General features: G+C 46.8%; 2 protein-coding genes across 2 annotated transcripts in view; one reads left to right on the forward strand and one right to left on the reverse strand.

Moving 5' to 3' along the window:
- The first annotated feature begins 1,213 nt into the window (after positions 1-1,213).
- NIPAL4 (NIPA like domain containing 4) lies at positions 1,214-8,792 on the forward strand. The gene is given in 7 exon segments (XM_035559616.2): positions 1,214-1,283; positions 2,848-3,096; positions 5,751-5,807; positions 6,802-6,892; positions 7,920-8,080; positions 8,187-8,617; positions 8,619-8,792. Coding segments are annotated over 7 exon segments (1,200 nt in total). The 5' UTR covers positions 1,214-1,246.
- Positions 8,793-13,227: 4,435 nt separating this feature from the next.
- Positions 13,228-18,418, reverse strand: part of ADAM19 (ADAM metallopeptidase domain 19) — a 29,817-nt gene continuing 24,626 nt past the window's right edge. The window contains exons 18-23 of the mRNA XM_050713681.1: positions 18,034-18,142; positions 17,797-17,932; positions 17,511-17,577; positions 16,739-16,954; positions 14,174-14,320; positions 13,228-13,302 (exon numbers count right to left, since the gene is read on the reverse strand). Of these exons, the coding sequence (XP_050569638.1) occupies positions 13,228-13,302; positions 14,174-14,320; positions 16,739-16,954; positions 17,511-17,577; positions 17,797-17,932; positions 18,034-18,142 (750 nt within the window). The remainder of the gene's footprint in view (positions 13,303-14,173; positions 14,321-16,738; positions 16,955-17,510; positions 17,578-17,796; positions 17,933-18,033; positions 18,143-18,418) is intronic.

Below are 18,418 nucleotides of genomic sequence, written 5' to 3' on the forward strand. Positions count from 1 at the left end.
GGCTTGCTGAAGGAAAACTAGGCAGCTTCTATTGGTTTTACTTATCACTACTGACCTACAGCAAAATCTGGCGATTGGATCCTGCTGCAGTGAAAGGGCTTTCGTATCAGCAGTAGGTTTGTGTACACACGGTCACTGCGCACAAATACGGGAAGGGAGGACGTCAGCAGAGGAGGGTGAGGATGAAGGTAAAGCACATCGGAGTGCAACAGCCTCTGAAATGTTCGCACATCAATATTATCAGCAGGAGCAGGGACAGGAAGTTGATGGAGAAGTTAAACTGCCAATGGAATAGCCACAAAGCGATGTAAAATGAGCCCAAGTGATGGAGGAGCCCACACGTGCAGATGGACAACCCCAGGAGTACAGCAGGAGAGCCCCTACCCATCCCAGCGGGGCTGAAGCTGACTCTCAGGGCTGGGATTCAGCACAGAGACAGCAAAATCCTAAATCGCAGCCACTGCTGGTAAAACTGTGTCCTGCCCTCGTGGCGCTCAGCACCTCACAGCACAACAGTGCCCTTGCCACTGCACACTCGTCTTTTGTTGGTGTTTGTTTTTCAGGTGTGCCTTTGCCGGCAGCCTTTTCTTTGACTCGAAGGTCAGATGAGGGAAAATCTGCCCTGACCTCCAGCAGAGAGCATGGCTTTGCCCAGCGAGCACACGATGCGGGGAACCCTGCACCTGCCACAGAACCTCTGTTAGGATATACCCATCCTCCTTACACCGCAACGTGTTTCTCAGCCCCCCAACCTTGCCCTTCAGTCCTAAAAACTGCTGCGCACAGCCATGGGACTAAGTAGGGAACAATCAACACCGAAGCTTGAAGCAGCAGGACACTTTCTGAAAAGTTCCCTTGCTACCCCAAGACCTCCTGCGACAGCCTTAGTAAGAGCAGCTGTGTTCAACACGGACACCACTCAGGATTTAATTTTTCCTGCCTGCTCGTAATTTGTTCCCCGCTCTCAGCACGCAGAGCACCCACGCCCCACAGCACCCCAAGACGGGGTCCCCCCACCCCGCATCCCATTCCCCCTCCAACTCCTCCCCATCCCGAGCACCCGAGGGGACAACCACGCTCCGGGGGAGAGCCGGCTCCCTCCCGAGCCGCAGCGGGCTGGGGTGCGAGGCTTTTAGGGGCGGTGGCTTGCATGGGAAGAGGCTCCCGGAGCTGTAAGCCGGCCCCGTGCCGGAGGAGGAGCCGGCTCGGGGATGCCGAGAGCCCTGCGGAGGGCAGGACGGAGGAGATGGAGCGGCTGGGGGCGAACGGCAGCTGCAGCAACGGTGGGTGCACCCCGGGGCGGGGGGGGGGGGGAGCGGGGCGAGACCCGGGGGCTGAGCCCTCTGCGGTCTCACCCCGGCTCTGGGGTTCACTTTTGGGGTTGGGTATTTTTACGGGGCAGGGGCAGCCTGCATAGGACAGAGGAAAGTCCCTTTCTTTACAAGGAGCACAGAGCCCGGGCTGCGAGCACCACGCAGCACCCTGCCAGCCTCCCAGCAGCTGCAGAGAAACCGCGTTCGAGTCTTTTCCCTTCGAGGGTGCCTAACCCGGGAGGTAACGAACCCCGTCCCACCACCCTGTGCCCTGTAGCACACTGGAGACTTCCACCCAGCTGAGGCAGAATTGGCCCCCGTGTTTCCCTAGGAAATTGTCCCACAATGAAGGATGTTTTTTTCCATTAGAAAAGTGAATCTGTTAGGGAAACTAATTCTAACTAATTCTTTAGAAACTAATTTCTAACTTCCCCTTAGAAAAAAAAAAAATTTGAATCCAAATCCTGAGCTCTGTGTGCAGGGGACGGGGCTGGAGGCTGCAGAAGATCTGAGGCACTTTGTTGGGTTAAGAAAGAGGTGGGACCCCTACTCAGGGAGCACTGTCAGCAGTTTAGCCATGGCACACCTCCATCTGCTGAGAGAGATCCTTGCTCTGTAATCCCAGCGTGTGTTGAGGCAGAAAATCAGTCTTTTAGTAGAAAGAGGCTTTTTATGACACTACATGGCTGCTTTACTCCAGAAGACCACAGTCACACCGCCTTTACTACACCCAGTTAAGACTGCAGGAGGGAGATGTGCTGGGTGTGGTAGGAACATGAGGGTAGGAGGAAACTCAGCAATTTTCCCACCCACACAGCCACACACCTCAGCTGGGGACAGGCTCGGTGCCTTCAGCACGGACAGCAGAGAACTGTGCCTGCTTTCAGCCCTTCCACACCAGCAGGACTTGGTGTGCTTCATGAGCATGCAGCTACCCTGCGAGTAAGTGGAATAAACCCATTGCACAGTAAAGCAATACAGAGAAGAAACTTCGGTCCAGGATGAGCCTGTTGTCCTCGTACGAGCAATCACGTGGCTCTGCTCAGTACACAGAGCCAGGACAAATTTGCAGTTACAAAATGCTGGCAGTGCTCCATGTTAAACTCAAAGCACTAAGCTGCAGGCAAGCTGGCAGATGCAGGGTTAGGTGACCAGGAAGCACCAAAGCCTTTGGATCAACAAGGTTGAGTGCTGGTAAGGTATAGTTCAAACTCATAATTGTAGAGAAGCTCTGGTATGGATATTCAGAAATTCACATTACATGATTAGAGTGGTCCTCGTGGTCTCCCAGTTCATGGTGTGGGGCTGGCAGGCACATCCAGCATCAACAAGCTACTTGAACTGTGCTCCATAAATCTGCCACCAAAAATCCTGCCATTTCCTTGAGAGATTATAGAGGCATCCTAAGTTTGAGCTGGAGGTGTCAAGAAGCTGGGTATGTGCAGTTATGGTGACAGCATGACAGTCCCAGTGCTAACAGAGGCACACTTGATGGTCACATCAATAATTCTGTTTTATCTCCATGGTCTCACAGGGTCTCTGCTCACCCTTTCATGCCTTTCCCACCAAGTTGTGTGCCGGGTGATCAGTGGTGCTGATCCCGCTGGCTCAGTCCATGACAATGGGACTTCGGATACCTCCTGGGTAGCTCGGCTGGAAAGCAATTATGGATTCTACATCGGCTTGGGCCTGGCTGTCTTCTCCAGCTTCCTCATCGGAAGCAGCGTCATCCTCAAGAAGAAGGGGCTGCTACGGCTGGTGGAGAAGGGAGGCACCAGGGCAGGTAAGGCTCTTGTGGGGCCAGGAAGGGGAGGTCTGGCTGCTCCCAGAACTGCACGCATTGTCCAAAGCCCAGCACTCCAAAGGCAACACCTCTTTATCAGCCTTTTATTAGCATTGTAAATAAGACCTTTTGTGAATATATTTTTGTGCATGGGACCCAGAGACTGCTGGTGTGCTGCAGCTGAGGAGCCACTTTATAAAGCCTTGTGTTGGAAGGGCTCAGCTATAAGCAATATTCCCTGCCTTGCACCACAGACAGCACGATGCACATGCTGTGCACCCCTCAGAAGAACAATACATGCCCACTGCTGCTCTTACATGGAAAAATGTGGGTCCAGGACAAAGCAGACAGTTGAAAGCTCTTTGAAATGGGCTCTTTTTGCAAAATACTGCAGATCGTCACCATGCCACAGTCTGGAGCAAAACAGCACAGCTTCATGACCCCACTTTTGCTATAAGAGCAAAATACATTATAATGATGCATTAGGAGGCTTCACCACCAAGACACTGAGACAAGAATGCATCCCCATGTGCTTTAATTGTATTAGCAGGAGCCATTTATTCATGCAGGACTACACGCCTGCAATTTGTATAAGCCTTGCTTGTGGTTTTCAGAAGCGATACATCAGAGGTATGTTGCTCAGCATGTTGACTGATAACTTTCTTCTAGCACCAAGGTCTTGGGGTGAGGTGTGTGTTCGTATGCATATGTATGGATGGGGAATGGTGGAGCAGCACTGCCTACAGCTGAATTGCACCATGGAGTTGGACACAACCCATCAGCATTGCAAACATTTGCTCTAGCAGCAGCTTAAGTCCTACCTGGCAGGTGACCTACTTACATAACTACAAAATAATGATAATTAAAATACTACTGCTTCCCAGTTCTGGTCCAGGAACAGCTCTTAAGTCATTTTACAAAGGAAGCCGGTATCACTGTCACCACACAGGGACACAAATACATGAAAATGTAAATGACCATACATTCAACCCATAGGCAAGCAAAGCCACCAGTAGCACCTAAGCCATAGTCCAGTCCCAAGTCTGCTCCCATCCCCATCCCACACATTAAGCCATCCACATGTAAATGCCAAACTCACATGGGTTTGATTTTCAACATTGTATTCGCACAATGAAATATCAGTGTTGTTTCAGTTCTGCCAAGTTTTCCTCTCCTCCCTCCCCACATCAGCTTCTCCCACAACAGAGCTAAGCTAGTAAAATGAGAGCAAACCTCTCCCCTTATTTTTCAGCATGTTTTACCAGGATTTTTTTTTTTTACCAGGAATTGATGACAAAAGTCACAGCCCACAAAGAATTCTTCAGGAAAAAAAACAAAACAGCAATTTCTAAGGAATACCAAAACAATGTTTGAACTTCAGCATCAGTGAACTTGTTGAGAAAACAGAGGATGAATTCTAGCAAAAAAAATATTTCTGTCTCAAACTCTTCTTGTCCACACCTTAATCCTCCCTTTCCCTTTCTTTCCCCTTATCTCAGTGCCAGTATTTCACAGCCACGCTGAGCGCATCCCATTTCTCCAATGCAGGTCAAACGGTGCTGTTACTGATGCTCCTGTAAGGCTGGACTTAGCAAACACACAGGATCTCTGACCCAGTAAAACCAGAGTTCACAACGTTAACAGGCTCAGGCTCCTACCATATCAAACAACAACTTGTAGCTTAAGACCAGAGCTGGGTTAGTTCCAACACAATATGACCATTTTTTCTCATTTATACGCACATTTTCCTTCATTGAGCTTCAATGCCAGGAATCAGTTGTCATCAGAAACAGTCACAAAGCAACAACTCCACATAAAGACAACCCTGGAATTTCTGACAACTCAGACTGAATCCCTACGACACAACACAACATGCCAAAGGAGCAGAGCACTTTTGGGACAGGATGCCCAGAGCCCTCACCACAATAATGCAGCTACATGAACTACCACAACCTCAGACAAAGCAACCAGCCAGCTTTCTCCTTTCATCTTTCACATAGCCATAACCTCGACTCGAGCTTGATTTAGAAAAACTCATTGCCTTACCTTAGTGCCCATATGCAGGAATCCACAGCAACCAGTGGAGTGCGAGGTGCAGCACAGCAGCTTCCCTGGAGAGCAGCCTTTGGGTGGGGGGCATCCAGTGTGCAGCAGCCCCCTCTGTCCTTCATCCCTCTGCTCCAGAATCCCCTCTCCCAGGGAATAGGGTGGGCAGGTCAGTGGGACATCCAAGGTGAAGCACGACCAGCCTGCAGGACCTCAGCTGGGGTGTTCATTGCTGGACCTGGGGGCAGAGTCACCACGATGAACCAGTAAGGCTGACCACTGCCGCCAGGACTGAAGGGCAGTGACTGCACCCCAAGCTAATAACCTCTGTTGGTTTGGGGCAGCGGATACCCCTCCCTTTGCCATGTAGGATTAAAAGGCTGCTTTTATTGTATTGGCATTGTCCTGCCCCAAGTGTCACTTTCTGCTCATCCCTTGACCCAGCGTAACTTCCATGCAGGATAGCATATCTGTAGCTTCTGTCCTTCCAGGACATTTTTTTAGTCACACTTCTTGTAACCTATCCTCTCCAGAGGGCCATTTGTCACCTCTTGCTCTGAAGAATGTTATTGTTAACTTCTGCGTACCTGTGTGCTTTGCTTTCCCAGGAGATGGAGGCCACGGCTACCTGAAGGACTGGCTCTGGTGGGCTGGCTTGTTAACGAGTAAGTAGAAGCTGTTTTCCTGGGTTTGCAGCTTTTCCAGGGTCTGTCCCTGTGCATCAGGTGTGGAAGGAGTCCAGCATCTGGTGGCACGAGGCCTTATTGCTGGTATTCCCCTGGGCCTCTCAAGACGAGCAGAGGCAGCAGACATCTCAGTATCTCCCTCACCATCCACCAGCCTTGCAGAAGGGCTGCAGTAGGATTTTTTAGCTCAGTTTTACCTCATCAAAAGCATGAAAAGCCAGGTTTTAATAATGCAGCTGGCTGGCACGTCTGTGTACCATGCACAGGGCAAACATCTCCTGTTGGTGCCTCAGGTCACCAGGAAAGGTTGTTGCTGCAGCACAGGGGAGGTAACAAGGTGTTGGTAGCAGCTCCCTTCACAAAGGAAAGTTGTTTTCCCTTAGAACAAGCCTCAAAGCCCTCTTCACACACTGTAACATTAGAGTATTCCTTCAAACCTGAGTCAGAGCTGTGCAGAGAGCAACGGTCTCCCAAGAAGGTTCTTCAGAGCAGTCTTCCTTAGCTCTCACCCCAACAGCAGCTCAAGGGGCCCCACAGGCCACAGCTCCCAATGTCCTCATCCTCCTTGACAAGGGCAGCTCTGCCAAAGGGTGCCTGTGCCCCCGAGGGAACACTTATAGGTGGAGCAGCCTGTGCCCTCCCAGCTCCCAGAGCTGCCCACCCACTCGCTAAAGCCCCTGATGGGCTCTAGCTGTGTGGCTGGGTTTGGGGCCTTAATGAGCTGACAGGGGTTAGCTGTGACTTGGCCCAGCCCTGGCACCGCCACCCCAGCCCCTCTGCTTGCATCACTTGCACCAGGGATGTTTTCACCACCATCTGGCTCTGTTTAGAGGCTGCACGAAGCACCCTCGTAAAACCCACTCTCTAGTAGACCTCTTGCTAGTTTGCAAGCCCACAAGAGAAAACACAAAAAGTATATTGTAATTCACTGGTGTTTGTTTTTCTTGTGTTTGTTTTTCTTGTGTTTGTTTAGTGGGTGGAGGGGAAGCTGCCAACTTTGCTGCCTATGCCTTTGCTCCTGCGACTATTGTCACGCCTCTGGGAGCCCTGAGCGTGCTCATAAGGTGATTTACGTGACGGTGGCCTGCAGTTGGACATCTTTTATTTGCCTGCTTGTCTTTTAAGACAATGACTTGAAATATGCTAATATGGCTTATTCTGCCTAAAGGAAAGATTGTCTTGGTGTTTTCAAAAAAATACAGTAACAGTTGCTGTCTTTTTGGGGATCATTCAGAAAACAATGAATTAAGTAGCATGCCCTTGAGATATTGCATGTGGCTGTGATTAGCAGCTGCACACAATTCCAAGTTAAATTGTTGTAACTATCAGTGTTACTTCTTTCATTATCCTAGCTTTTTAACCATTAAAAGGATATATATAATATATATTTTTTCTTGTAATGAACAGAACTAAAAATCTGAAAGCGTCAAAAATATTAAGCTTGGTTTTAGCTGTATTTCTTTTTTTGCCTTCTATTTACTGGGCTTTTAAGGTGCTCTGATACTGTGTTTTCATACTTCTGCCTATTGTCAAAATGGTTCCAAGTACCGAAGGTCTTATAGAAGGACAGTTACTGTAAAATGCATAAGCAAATTGAGAGTTAGGACTGCTGTGGTGTCTTGTCCCGGAGTGTTTCACTTTTATAGAAAACAGCTAGATGTTTTTTGCAGACATATTGAAAGTCCCATAATGTTCATGTTTCTCCGGGCTTAATATTTCTGATATCAAGTTAAAATTAACATAGCTCTTTTGTGGTTATTTTTTTTTCTCTCTATTGCAATAGTCCTTGAATTCACTTCTTTGGGCACTAAAATCTTCACAGTGCCCAACAGCTCACAAGTGAATGTGGAAACCCTGAAAATGTCTCTGAGGATGTGCTAACACATTCAGTATTTCTTCACCTTGCTGATATGTGAGCCACGATCTGCAGAGCTGCATCTCTGCAAGTTCAGATGCAGTGTGAATGTGTGTTAATATATTGCAATCCAACAAAATTATTACAAATCCGTGTCCTTGTATCATGTCTTTTACATTATTATAGCTCTAAGGACTTTAAAGCACCAGCAGACCTTGTTTTTCTGTCCCGTGCAGTGCCATCCTGTCTTCGTATTTGCTTGGAGAGCGGCTCAACCTGCTGGGAAAGCTGGGCTGCATGCTGAGCCTTGTGGGCAGTACCATGATGGTGATACATGCCCCAGAGGACGAGGAGGTCACCACTCTGGATGAAATGTTGTCTAAGCTGAAAGAGCCAGGTACATAGGAGGTTGTATTTTCTTTCTCAGGGTTTGGCAGTAGGTACTGCTCAGGGCCCCATGCCTACTACCCAGATTTGAGTTGTTGTTTCTTTCCTCCATTCAGGTTTCCTTGCTTATGCTGCGATCCTCTTGGCTGTGTGCTTCCTCCTGATCTTCTACCTTGCACCCCGCTATGGCCAGAGCAACATCCTCATCTACCTCACCATCTGCTCCGTGATTGGTGCCTTCTCCGTGTCCTCAGTCAAGGGCCTGGGTATTGCCATCAAGGGCTTCTTTGCTGACCAGCCTGTGCTGCAGCACCCACTGACATGGATCTTGGTCATCACGCTGGTAGCGTCCATCACTACCCAAATTAACTACCTCAATAAGTCTCTAGACATTTTTAACACCTCGCTGGTGTTTCCCATCTACTATGTGCTGTTCACCACCATCGTCATCACAACTTCCATTATCCTCTTTAAGGAATGGGTCACCATGACCGTAGTGGACATCATTGGGACAGTTTGTGGCTTCCTCACCATCATTTTGGGAGTTTTTTTTACTCCATGCCTTCAAAGACATGGATGTCAGTTTGGGGAATCTGCCACAGATCCTCCAGAACGAGCAGCAGGCACCAGTCACTCGAGATGACAAGAACATCCTGATAGAGGTGGACAACTCCAGCATCGCTCCAGAGGATAAACCTAAAGTATTCATGATTTATACCTAGCACTTTGTATTCAAGGGTTTGAAGGTTGGGTGAAAACTACTCTGAATGGGTTGATGTCAGTATTCCAGAGGCTGTTGAACAATTTAAAAAAGGAACAGCAAAGGCTAAAACCAGCAGTGTCTTATCCACAGTTTGGCAGGGTCAAGCCAAGTCTTTCACTGGGTTTTAGACTGCATCTTTGTCATGGGGTATGCTTAATTGTCACCAGGCTTTAATATGCACAGCCATTGAAAATGAAAATCTTCTTGAAATGAGATGCTCCTGGGACAAAGACCCTCTTCGATGCCCCTTCCCATCTCTTATTGTTGTCAGGGCTAATGCTTGCTCTGCACTCCTTCCCCTGGGTGGCGATACCATTGATGTGTTTATTTCTAGACCCTGATTAATTCATTGATTAGTGTTTTTCTGTTTTTTTTTTCCTTTCTAGACACTCGCATGAACTCCAAAATACACAACAGTATCTCAAACGGAGGTGAAGGAAAAGGACTGAAGGATGTACTCCTGCTATTCAGATTCTGTTCATCCATGTTTAATTACTTACTCTGCAAATATGAACTCAGACTATTGGTGAATATTGGCAAAATATGGTGAATTTTGGAATACGTGTTCACCAGCAGGACCCAAGCCATAAAGTGTTTATACAGGCATATGGAAGAGAAATCTTTTTACACTTTCGTTTTTGGTGAGGTGCAGGAGTTTCCCTGCAGCACAGTGTTAATTAGTTTTATGTGTTGTGGTTTGCTCTGATTTTTTTTTCCCTTAGGAACCGTAGTGCCTAGGCTGTGTTGATGCTGTTGGTGAAGCTACAGGGCCTGATCCAGACCTCACCTGAGTGAGAGGCAGCCCCTGCTCAGGCTGGAGAGCTCTGGCAGATAAAACCCATATCAGGAGAACACCTTCTGCAGGATTTTTTTGGGGGGGGGTCAATGAAAAAATCTTTTCAGCCTGAAAGATCCAACAGGTGTAAATTTTAAGGTTGTTTTTCTTAATAAATATCTTAACCTCGGAGAACCCCCCCAGCTCTTTGAGAGGTGGTATTTACTGTTGCTTTTCAGCTTTCCTGTGACCTGTCCTGCTATCATTTAAGCTGAAAAGTTGTTTTTGTTTAGAGGGAGGTCTGAGCTGCACCTTAAAAGCCAAACAAGCCTAGGTGGGTGATGCTCTGCAGAGCTGTCGAGCTGCAGTTTATCCTAGAGTGGTCCCATCCACCCCCTCCATCTCTGTGAATCTGATTTAAGTGTTATGTGAACTCCTGCTCTCCGCTCACTTCCAACTCCCCCTCCCCCTCTTGTATTTGTACTAGTTGTGGGGATGAAGGGATGGGAGAAATAACATTTTGAGCTTGGAAGCGGAAAAGGAAAAAAAATATATTGCATTTGAAAGTTTCTCCCATTTTGCTGCTAGGTCCCATAGAACTGGGAGACCATTTTCTCACAGCAGATCCCAAAACAGGAGCAGAAAAACCTAATCCAAGTGTGCCGGGTTTACACAGTCTGGAGGATGCTGCTGACCTGATTTTAGCTGGTCTGGATGTCACTGAAGAAATGTGACTTGTGGTTAGGGTGGGGAGAAAGATACAAGCTCATTTTAATAACATTTCAGTACTTTTTTTTTTTGAAGGTGTAAAGGGAAATAAAGACTTTTTCAAAAACCCTTGAAGGTGGATCTGAGAGATGTTAATGATTTCGCTGATCTTACTGGTATAGCCCCGAAGGATGAACAAGCTGAAGGAAAACTGAGCAAAGCAGATAGAGCATCTTGGGCAGAGTAAACCAGCAGCGCCCTCCTTTGGTCGCAGAAAATAATCTAAGTAATTCACTCTAGCTTTAATTTTAGCATCTTAATTGGTGTAATGCTTTATGCATTTTATTTTAGAAATAGACTGCAGATAGGACTCATTGCTCGCGGTACCTAGAAATACATTTTAGGAATACTATTCCTCAAGAAATCCTGCCATCTCTGGACAAAAGCCACATTTAAAATGAAGGACTGAAGCGGTGTTAAAAAACATCACAGTGACAGAACATTTGTTAATGACAACTGACAAATTTATTAAAAACTAGGCAAAAGGCACAATGAGTTGCATTCTTCAAGTATTTGCATAGATGCACAGAGAGCATTATTGTAAACCTTTGCTGTGTAGATATAGGAAAAAGTGAGATGTATTTTTGTACGTGTTCTTCCAAGTAACATTGCCTTTAAAAAAATAATCATATTTTTGCATCTTTTACTCCTCCTGCAGTTCCCCTGTTATTATTCATTCATCTGGAACACATGAAAATTTGAAAGGACTTTAAAAATACCTTTTAGTGACTTCAGGATATTCCAGTAACAAAGGTTTCCATCAGGGTTTGGTCATCTCTAGTTGTTCTCTGAGTTGTGTGTGTATGGGGACATTTCTTAGAAGCTTGACCCCATGCTCACATGGAATGCAGTAAAAATATTCTTACTGATTTTTGGTGGTCATTTGATAAAGATCAGGGGCTGTAGCAGAAATATACCGTTGTCTGCAGTTAAAAAAATCCAGTTCTGGTTGAATCTGTACTACAGCAGACACTGTATGCACCCAGCTTAGATAAGATGGCTGGGTCTCCACCTGTGAGCAGTAAACAACAAATCTGGGGGTTTGAATATAGGTTGTTCACATGTAGAATACCCCAACTATAGAAAAAGACATAATATAAAGGTTAGAAAGGTAAAATCTTTCACCTGACAGCCATTATTTCAGAGAGGAGTAATTTAGGTTGCTTTGTTTTGCAGGCATACAGAAGGTAAGAAAAAGTCCAAAACGATCAAGATAAGGAATAGTCAACTAGAAATTCAAGATACACCCTGTATACTGTTTCCTTGTGAAGAAAGAGGTAGTAAAGTTGCAAAAAATGGTGTGGTTTCAGTCATCCTACAGATATACTGCCACAAATAACTTAATGAGTGCTCAGGCTTTGTCTGTTGCTGTTGGTTCTTCTCCCCTTTCCCTCCCCCCCATCAGTAGAGCTTTGGTAAACAGAACAACATTTTTTTTTCTTTAAGCCAATAATACAATTTCTCACATGTGCAGCAGCAAGCACACTGTTTGAAGAGTTGTCCATAACAAAATCACACACAACACAATATTATTGCAACCATAGGTCCAGAACTCATTGTGTTCTCCTAGGAAATAAAGGAAAAAAGAAAAAAAAGAAAAAAAAAAGGAAAAAATGGCATAACAAAAGGTCTTAATTTAAAATCCTGAAGAAAAAAATGTACAAAAGCCCAAACAATTAGGAGAAAAAATCAAATTCAGAAGGGAGGGTCCTCAGAGTCAGAACCATCAGCTGCTTAAAGTGCACATGGACAGCTCTCTCCATCTGAGTCCTTGAGAAAAATCCTTGGAGTAAATAAGCTGTGCTAAAAAAGCACCATGTGTTATATTAATATTTCTGCTGTCTTACCACCTGGGCAACATTAAGGTAGATTTCTCACTGGTATGGGAGCAGACAGCCTGTGCTGAATTACTGCTCAGCACAGACCAAAATCCTGAAAAGACGCATGCAAAAGTGTCTACTGATTATCTGTGGTACCGCATGGTGGAGAGGAGGTTTCAGCACTGCTTTTGCTGTGCTTCCTTCTGGCCATTTGCTCCATGTCTTGGCTGGAGTGTGTCCCTGTCGTACCTTGTTGTGTCCCAATGACACGGATGAGAGTGCATGAGCCACGTTGCTGATGCTGTCAGGTCCTACAGCACTGAGACAAGATGAGCAAGTGCTGGAGGACAGACAGGCTGCGAAGCCCATGCTGAAGATGGTTTTACGGGGAAATAATTAATCCACTCTATTAAAGCTAACCAGAATCCACAGTGACTCAAATGATTTTAACCAGGAATATTCCCATGGTTTGCTCTCTGTTGCGGCCCAGTTTGCCAGCCACTGTAAACTGTGAATAAATTGAAGAAAGTTATCAACAGCTGCCTCCTGGTCTCCCAAGAGGCAATGGTTTCTCTATAGCACCAACATATGCTTCTGCAGCTGCTTGGATGGGCTGAGAAAGCGAACAGGGCTTGTTCCTACATGAAAGCCCATCAAGGCCATCACCTGCAGTGCCTGAAAACACTTAAATAACTGCTAAAACCACCTGAAGCCCGCATTGCCCCATCCCTGCATTGGATATTGCACAATAATATATAAATACTGTATAAACAAGTCATCCCTATATGGAAAAGGCTATTAGCAGATAGGGAGGGGTTCAGCTTGGCGTGCACCGGCTCAGTTCCTGGGCACACTCCTGCCAAGCCTGACTGCAGCTTGTTGAGTCACATAGGAAACAGATGAAACCAAGGGAGAGGAACTGAGAAATCATCTCCGGCCCTTGACTGTGGTTTTTTTTGTTGGTTTTTTTTTGGGTGACGAAGGCCATCCAGTCCCTTGTGAAGGCTAGAGTCAGCTGGGAACAGATTGGTTCATGGGTGCACACGGAAGCCCGACTGTCCCACTCTCAAGAAGTTTGCTGCTCCAGCTGTCCCAACACTGGTATTCTGGATGAGACAGAAAATAGGGAAAAGAGAGGAGTGAGCACTGATGAAACAGAAAATGCTTTCCTGAGCTGCTGCTACAGCAGGCTGGGGAAGGCTGTCCCCATTCAACACTGCACATTCACCCTAATGGGTCATGTAGGAAACTTTGCTGCTCTCTGCCCATAGCACGATGATGTTCGCACAGGATTTGTCACTTTAACAGCCGGCCTCAATTATGGTTCAGGCTGGAGGCTGAACCTGTGGTGTGTGGAGTGGAGGAGTTTCGCCTTAAGGGGTCCAGATTGCTGGAGCTGAACTCAGCAGTACAAAGTCCCTTATTAATTGTTCTTATTAAAGACAATTTTGGTAAACATTCCTCAGAGAAAGCATATCAGAGTGGCTGGAGAATGTCCTGACCCTTAGATGGGTCCTCAAGCCTTGTCTGGACCTTCCTGTGTTGCTGCTCTTCACTAACTATTTTGCATCACACACCTTGACTCCCTCAGTGCTCAGCCCTGCTCACATGAAAACTTTATCTGAGGAAGTGCCCAGGGATGTGGAGAACCGAATCAGTTGTTCCAGAACGTGGCATGGCTGCTTATACTGCCTGCACCGAGCAGTTCTTGCAACCTGATCCCTTTTAGGATCAGTCAATTTTGCTGCAGGATTTAGGATCAGGCATATTGTTTGACACAATAAATGCTCCATAAGTACTAGGTGAAAACAGAGGCCCCTGCAACAAAGCCAAGCAACCCAACAGCCTTTCCACCACCATCCACTGGGGCTGTGTACAGAGGTGTTTTACAGCATGAGAGCGGTGTTACTCCCCCAACAGTCAGACCGCGTCCTGTCAGTGAGGGGCCGCGGCCTTGTCTCCACGCTCAGTGCCCACCTGCCCCGCAGGCTGCAGCTGTCCCGGGGTCCTGGGGCGGGCAGGAGGCAGCGGGAGGGCAGGGCCATCCCCGGGCCTTGCTCTGATTCTGTTCGGGACTGGGTTGGCTGGCAAAGCTCTTTGGGGTGGCTGCGGCCTAGAAACGTCCTACACAAGAAAGAAAGAGTTTTGAGTTGTCAGCCTGGAGAGATACCCGACCTGAAAGCAGAAAGAATGCTTGTATTCACTTCACGGGGCCTGAGCTTCTGAGCATGGCCACAGGTCCTTCGGACCTCTTGGGTTTTTAATTTTTGAGAAGTCAGAGACAGCAGACTGGATATGCAGCTGTCCAGCTTGAGGTCTCTGCTTTGGAGTTAGCACAGTGATAGTACAATCTAATGGCTGCGTGATGCAGAGCAGGAGAAACCTTATAGACCTGGCAGGAGGCCCCACCACACCTCAGCCCGCAGCATCCCTGCCTGAGACAAAGGACTGATGGCAAAACCACGACTACCTCCTGGTGTGCAAAGACCTCTCCCTCTCCGACACAGGGAGGGTGCGCAGGGGCTGCTGCTATTGCTTATAATATTTGTGCAGGGGATTAGTGGTTTTCAAGCTGTAGCTTTTCAACTATCAAGTTTCAATGAAGACCAGATGGCCTTAGGCTGCCGGGCAGCTGGCTTCTAACCAAGCACAACCAAACAGGATGACAGGGTTACCTTGCTCTGCCTCTTAAATGAAGCTGTGGGCTGAAAGCACATTATGTTACAGCTACTAAGGGATCCAAAAGTTTTGAGCCTTGAATTTTCCAAGCAATTGGGAAAACTATACTCTAGAGCCTTTAAATTAGACACATTGTTGATGCATCTGAAGTTGGAAGTGAGTTTCACATGCATACATTCACTACATGATAGTGAACCTCACATAGAATGTATGGGCATGGCCATACAATGACTGTAAACCCTGCGTACGTACGTTTGCCCATACACAAACACACTCGCAGACCTCCTACATTCAGTTATTATTTTGTTTGTGCACACAGCTGTCCCTAATAGGATACTCGGAGCATTATATTTTCCATTTGTCTAATGAATTTCAGCATAAAGCATGCCCCTGGGGAGAAGTTACCCACACAAGAGCTAACTGACTGTTGTTGCTTAGTTTCTGTGCTAAGTCACTGGCTTACAGGTGTTGATTTAATAAACACAGCTGCGTTCACAACTTGGAGGGCACCCAAAAACCCTGCAATCTCCTTAGACTATGTATAAATGCAATGCTTGGTGGCTGCATCAGCTGATGTCTGGGGATTAACTGCTCTCCAAGAACCTTGCCCTGTGACTGCAGGAGGGACAAAGCAGGCTAAACACCACCAAGAGCTGGGTCCAAAGAGCTCTTATTAGGACAGCAAGTAAGCGAATCTGGCAGATGATGCAAATGTCTAGGAAGGACACTGACACTAGCAAACAGTGAAATTGATGACTTCCTCTCTATCTTCTAGATCTTGTGGCTCTTCTCCAACCCAGAAATGGCAAGGTTGCTTTTGGAAATCCTAGGACAAATGTCCCGTCTAGTAGGTCTGACATATAAAGAGACTGGGTGCGTTGGAGAGGGAACACAATGGAGACTGTGGGGAATTTGTCAACAAGCAGCTGGGAAGGATACCTATTCCTTATTGATTAGAGTCAGCTTCCTGCTTTTGTTTTAGTTTTCTTTCCTGCCGAAGTGCCGGCTGTTCATAGGAACAATGGAGCTAGAAACGAATCCCATTCAGTAAAATATTTTGGTTTTGTTTTCCTCTATGTCCTTTGGAGAGACTGCCTGAGCCAGCCTCCTGCTTTCCCCTGCAACTGAGGCCTTTCTTTCTCTTCTGGGCCTAACGAAATAAAGCTAGTTGGGGAATATTTTGGTAAAATGGGTTTAAGTCAGTCTGAGTGATTTGCAATTTGTTCACAAGAATGTGGGCTCTTTATTAAGCTTAGAACAAAACCACCAGCAAGAGAAGTAAATAAGTACCCCATAGCCTTATAACCCTCAAAGTAACCTTGTGGTTAGGATGCTCCCATAAGACAGGGTCAGTCTGGGTTAAGTCTTACATTTCCTATGCAACATACTAATGGTCCCATTTTTGTTCCTCATCTGAATAAAAATTAATTTGCTCCATGTATTCTTTGTGAAACAAAAAACGTTTCACAATGCTGATACTGACAAAAGGGCTTTCAAAGAATTATAAACACTTTAAAAGCCAGAGTTTATGGTAACTTAAGTCAAAGAAACATCTTCCAACTGCCCAAGGCTCCAAATATGCATTTGATCTGCAGATTAAAAAATGTTTAGATGACTTTGGTAAAGGAAATACCACCTTGTGATCCAGGCTACCTGACTTCTGCTCCAGGTCAGAGGTATCTGGGGACCTGAACTAGTAATTGTCTGTGCTAACAGCCAGCACAGTCGTGGTCAGCTACACAACAAAGCAAGAAGGACCCCCGATTACTGTGTCCCACCCACAACATCAGGGTTAAAGGGGCTTTACTCGGAACAAACCTCCCCATCCAACCACATCTGCAGGATGGCAGCATGACCTTGTACCTGAGAGACAGGTGGCTTGGGGGCAGGAGGTGCTGGCCTGCTCGGAGGTGTCCGCCGGGTGACGTCCTTTGCTGGTGTCGGCTGTGCCACCCCAGCAGGTTTCCCCATGCTGTGGTTGTAGCCGTTGGAGAAGGCAGATGGCTGCTGCATGTTTGTTTGGAGGCAGGGAGGTGGCTGGGGAGGAGGTTTTGATGGGATTTCAGGGAAATCAATCACCTGTGCAGGAGACCCACAAATCCCAGGAGTTAGGTATGTCCACCTCAAATGACCTCTTTACTCTCTGCTATTCTTTTGAGGATCTACTTGAGGTCTTTCAGTCACATAGCAGGAAATATCAGCTGCAACACCTGGGTGTTATATGTGTCTAGTAGGTGTTGATTAGATAGATTAGGACAATTTGGGATATTGAGAGGCAGAAACAGGAAATGAGAGAACAGACTATCTCGGGCATTAGCACTGTAAATAGCTCTTGCAAATCAATCCAGGTTTGTGATTGCTGCAGTTTTGAAAGGGGGGATGTGACAGGAGAGGATCCATCAGGACAGACAAGCGGCCACAGGCCTGGCCAGGTCCCATCTCTGTCCTTGTAAGAAACAGCTGGAAGTAGATGCTATGCTCAGCTCCCACTGACTTTCAGCCATGAGACACATCTGTCTATTTTCCTCATCCTTTGAAAAATCCACCCCTTAACTACAGTACGAAAGGGAACAAAATCCCGCTTTGTAGGGCAGCTGCATATCCCCTGGGAAGTGGAAGGTGATGTTGCCTCTACCTTTCTCTGCGTCTGAGGGGTTTTCAGCTTGAAGGCAGGGTTCGCATGGCCATTTCCAGAGGTGTCGCTGACAGTCAGAGAAAGAAAAGAATAAGAGTTATTTCCTGGATTTTTCTCCTTTTTCTTTGATGTATTTTGTTATAATTTAACCAGTCGACGAATGAGAAGCAAATACTGACTATACCAACAAATCGATACAGTTATACTCCTCACAACCACTGCAATTTCTTTTTTGTACTGACACTGAAAGGGAGCGGATGGAAGCAGACAAGCACCAATCATTTACCTGAACTGCGGGGCCTTCTTTAGAGAACAGATGACAAATTTATTCCAGCATTTCAGATAATACAGCAAAAGCATGATTCCAATGAGAAGGAGAATGGGAGCCAGGATCACCAGAGTTATCACTGCTGCTGAAGAGCCTGGGGGCAAGAAAATACAGTTTGTTAAATGGGAAATCCTCTGCTCCTAATTTAAGCCAAGTCTTTCTGAAGTGGCATCACAGTGAGTTGGTCCCACTCACCTTCTGGCACAGGTGGGCCACTGTCCATGCTTCCTCCCCTCCCCTGCTTGTTGCAAAACGGGGGAGCCCATCCCGGGTTGCAGTGGCAGTTCTTGTTGTTGTTGCAGACCTGGGGAGGGAAGACTCAGAGACTCAGTGCAGTGTTTAATTTCATTCTGTGGAACAGCTGCCATTTGCTCCCTGTAACCTTAAGGGCCATATGAGAGGGAGCAGACTGGGAATGAAAGAGTGGGATGGGCCCTGCTCTCTGTCAGGCACATCCTGGGGCCTCCCAAGCTGCCCAAAGGCACACACTGCTGCACACCGCAGTATTTACTGCTCCTCTTCATTGCCTAACTAGACCAGGGGGATGGAGAGATGCTGATGTGAAATGTTTTCTGCTAGA

This window comes from Cygnus atratus, chromosome 14 (assembly GCF_013377495.2).
Source record: "Cygnus atratus isolate AKBS03 ecotype Queensland, Australia chromosome 14, CAtr_DNAZoo_HiC_assembly, whole genome shotgun sequence".
In the NCBI taxonomy this organism is placed as follows: Eukaryota; Metazoa; Chordata; class Aves; order Anseriformes; family Anatidae; genus Cygnus; species Cygnus atratus.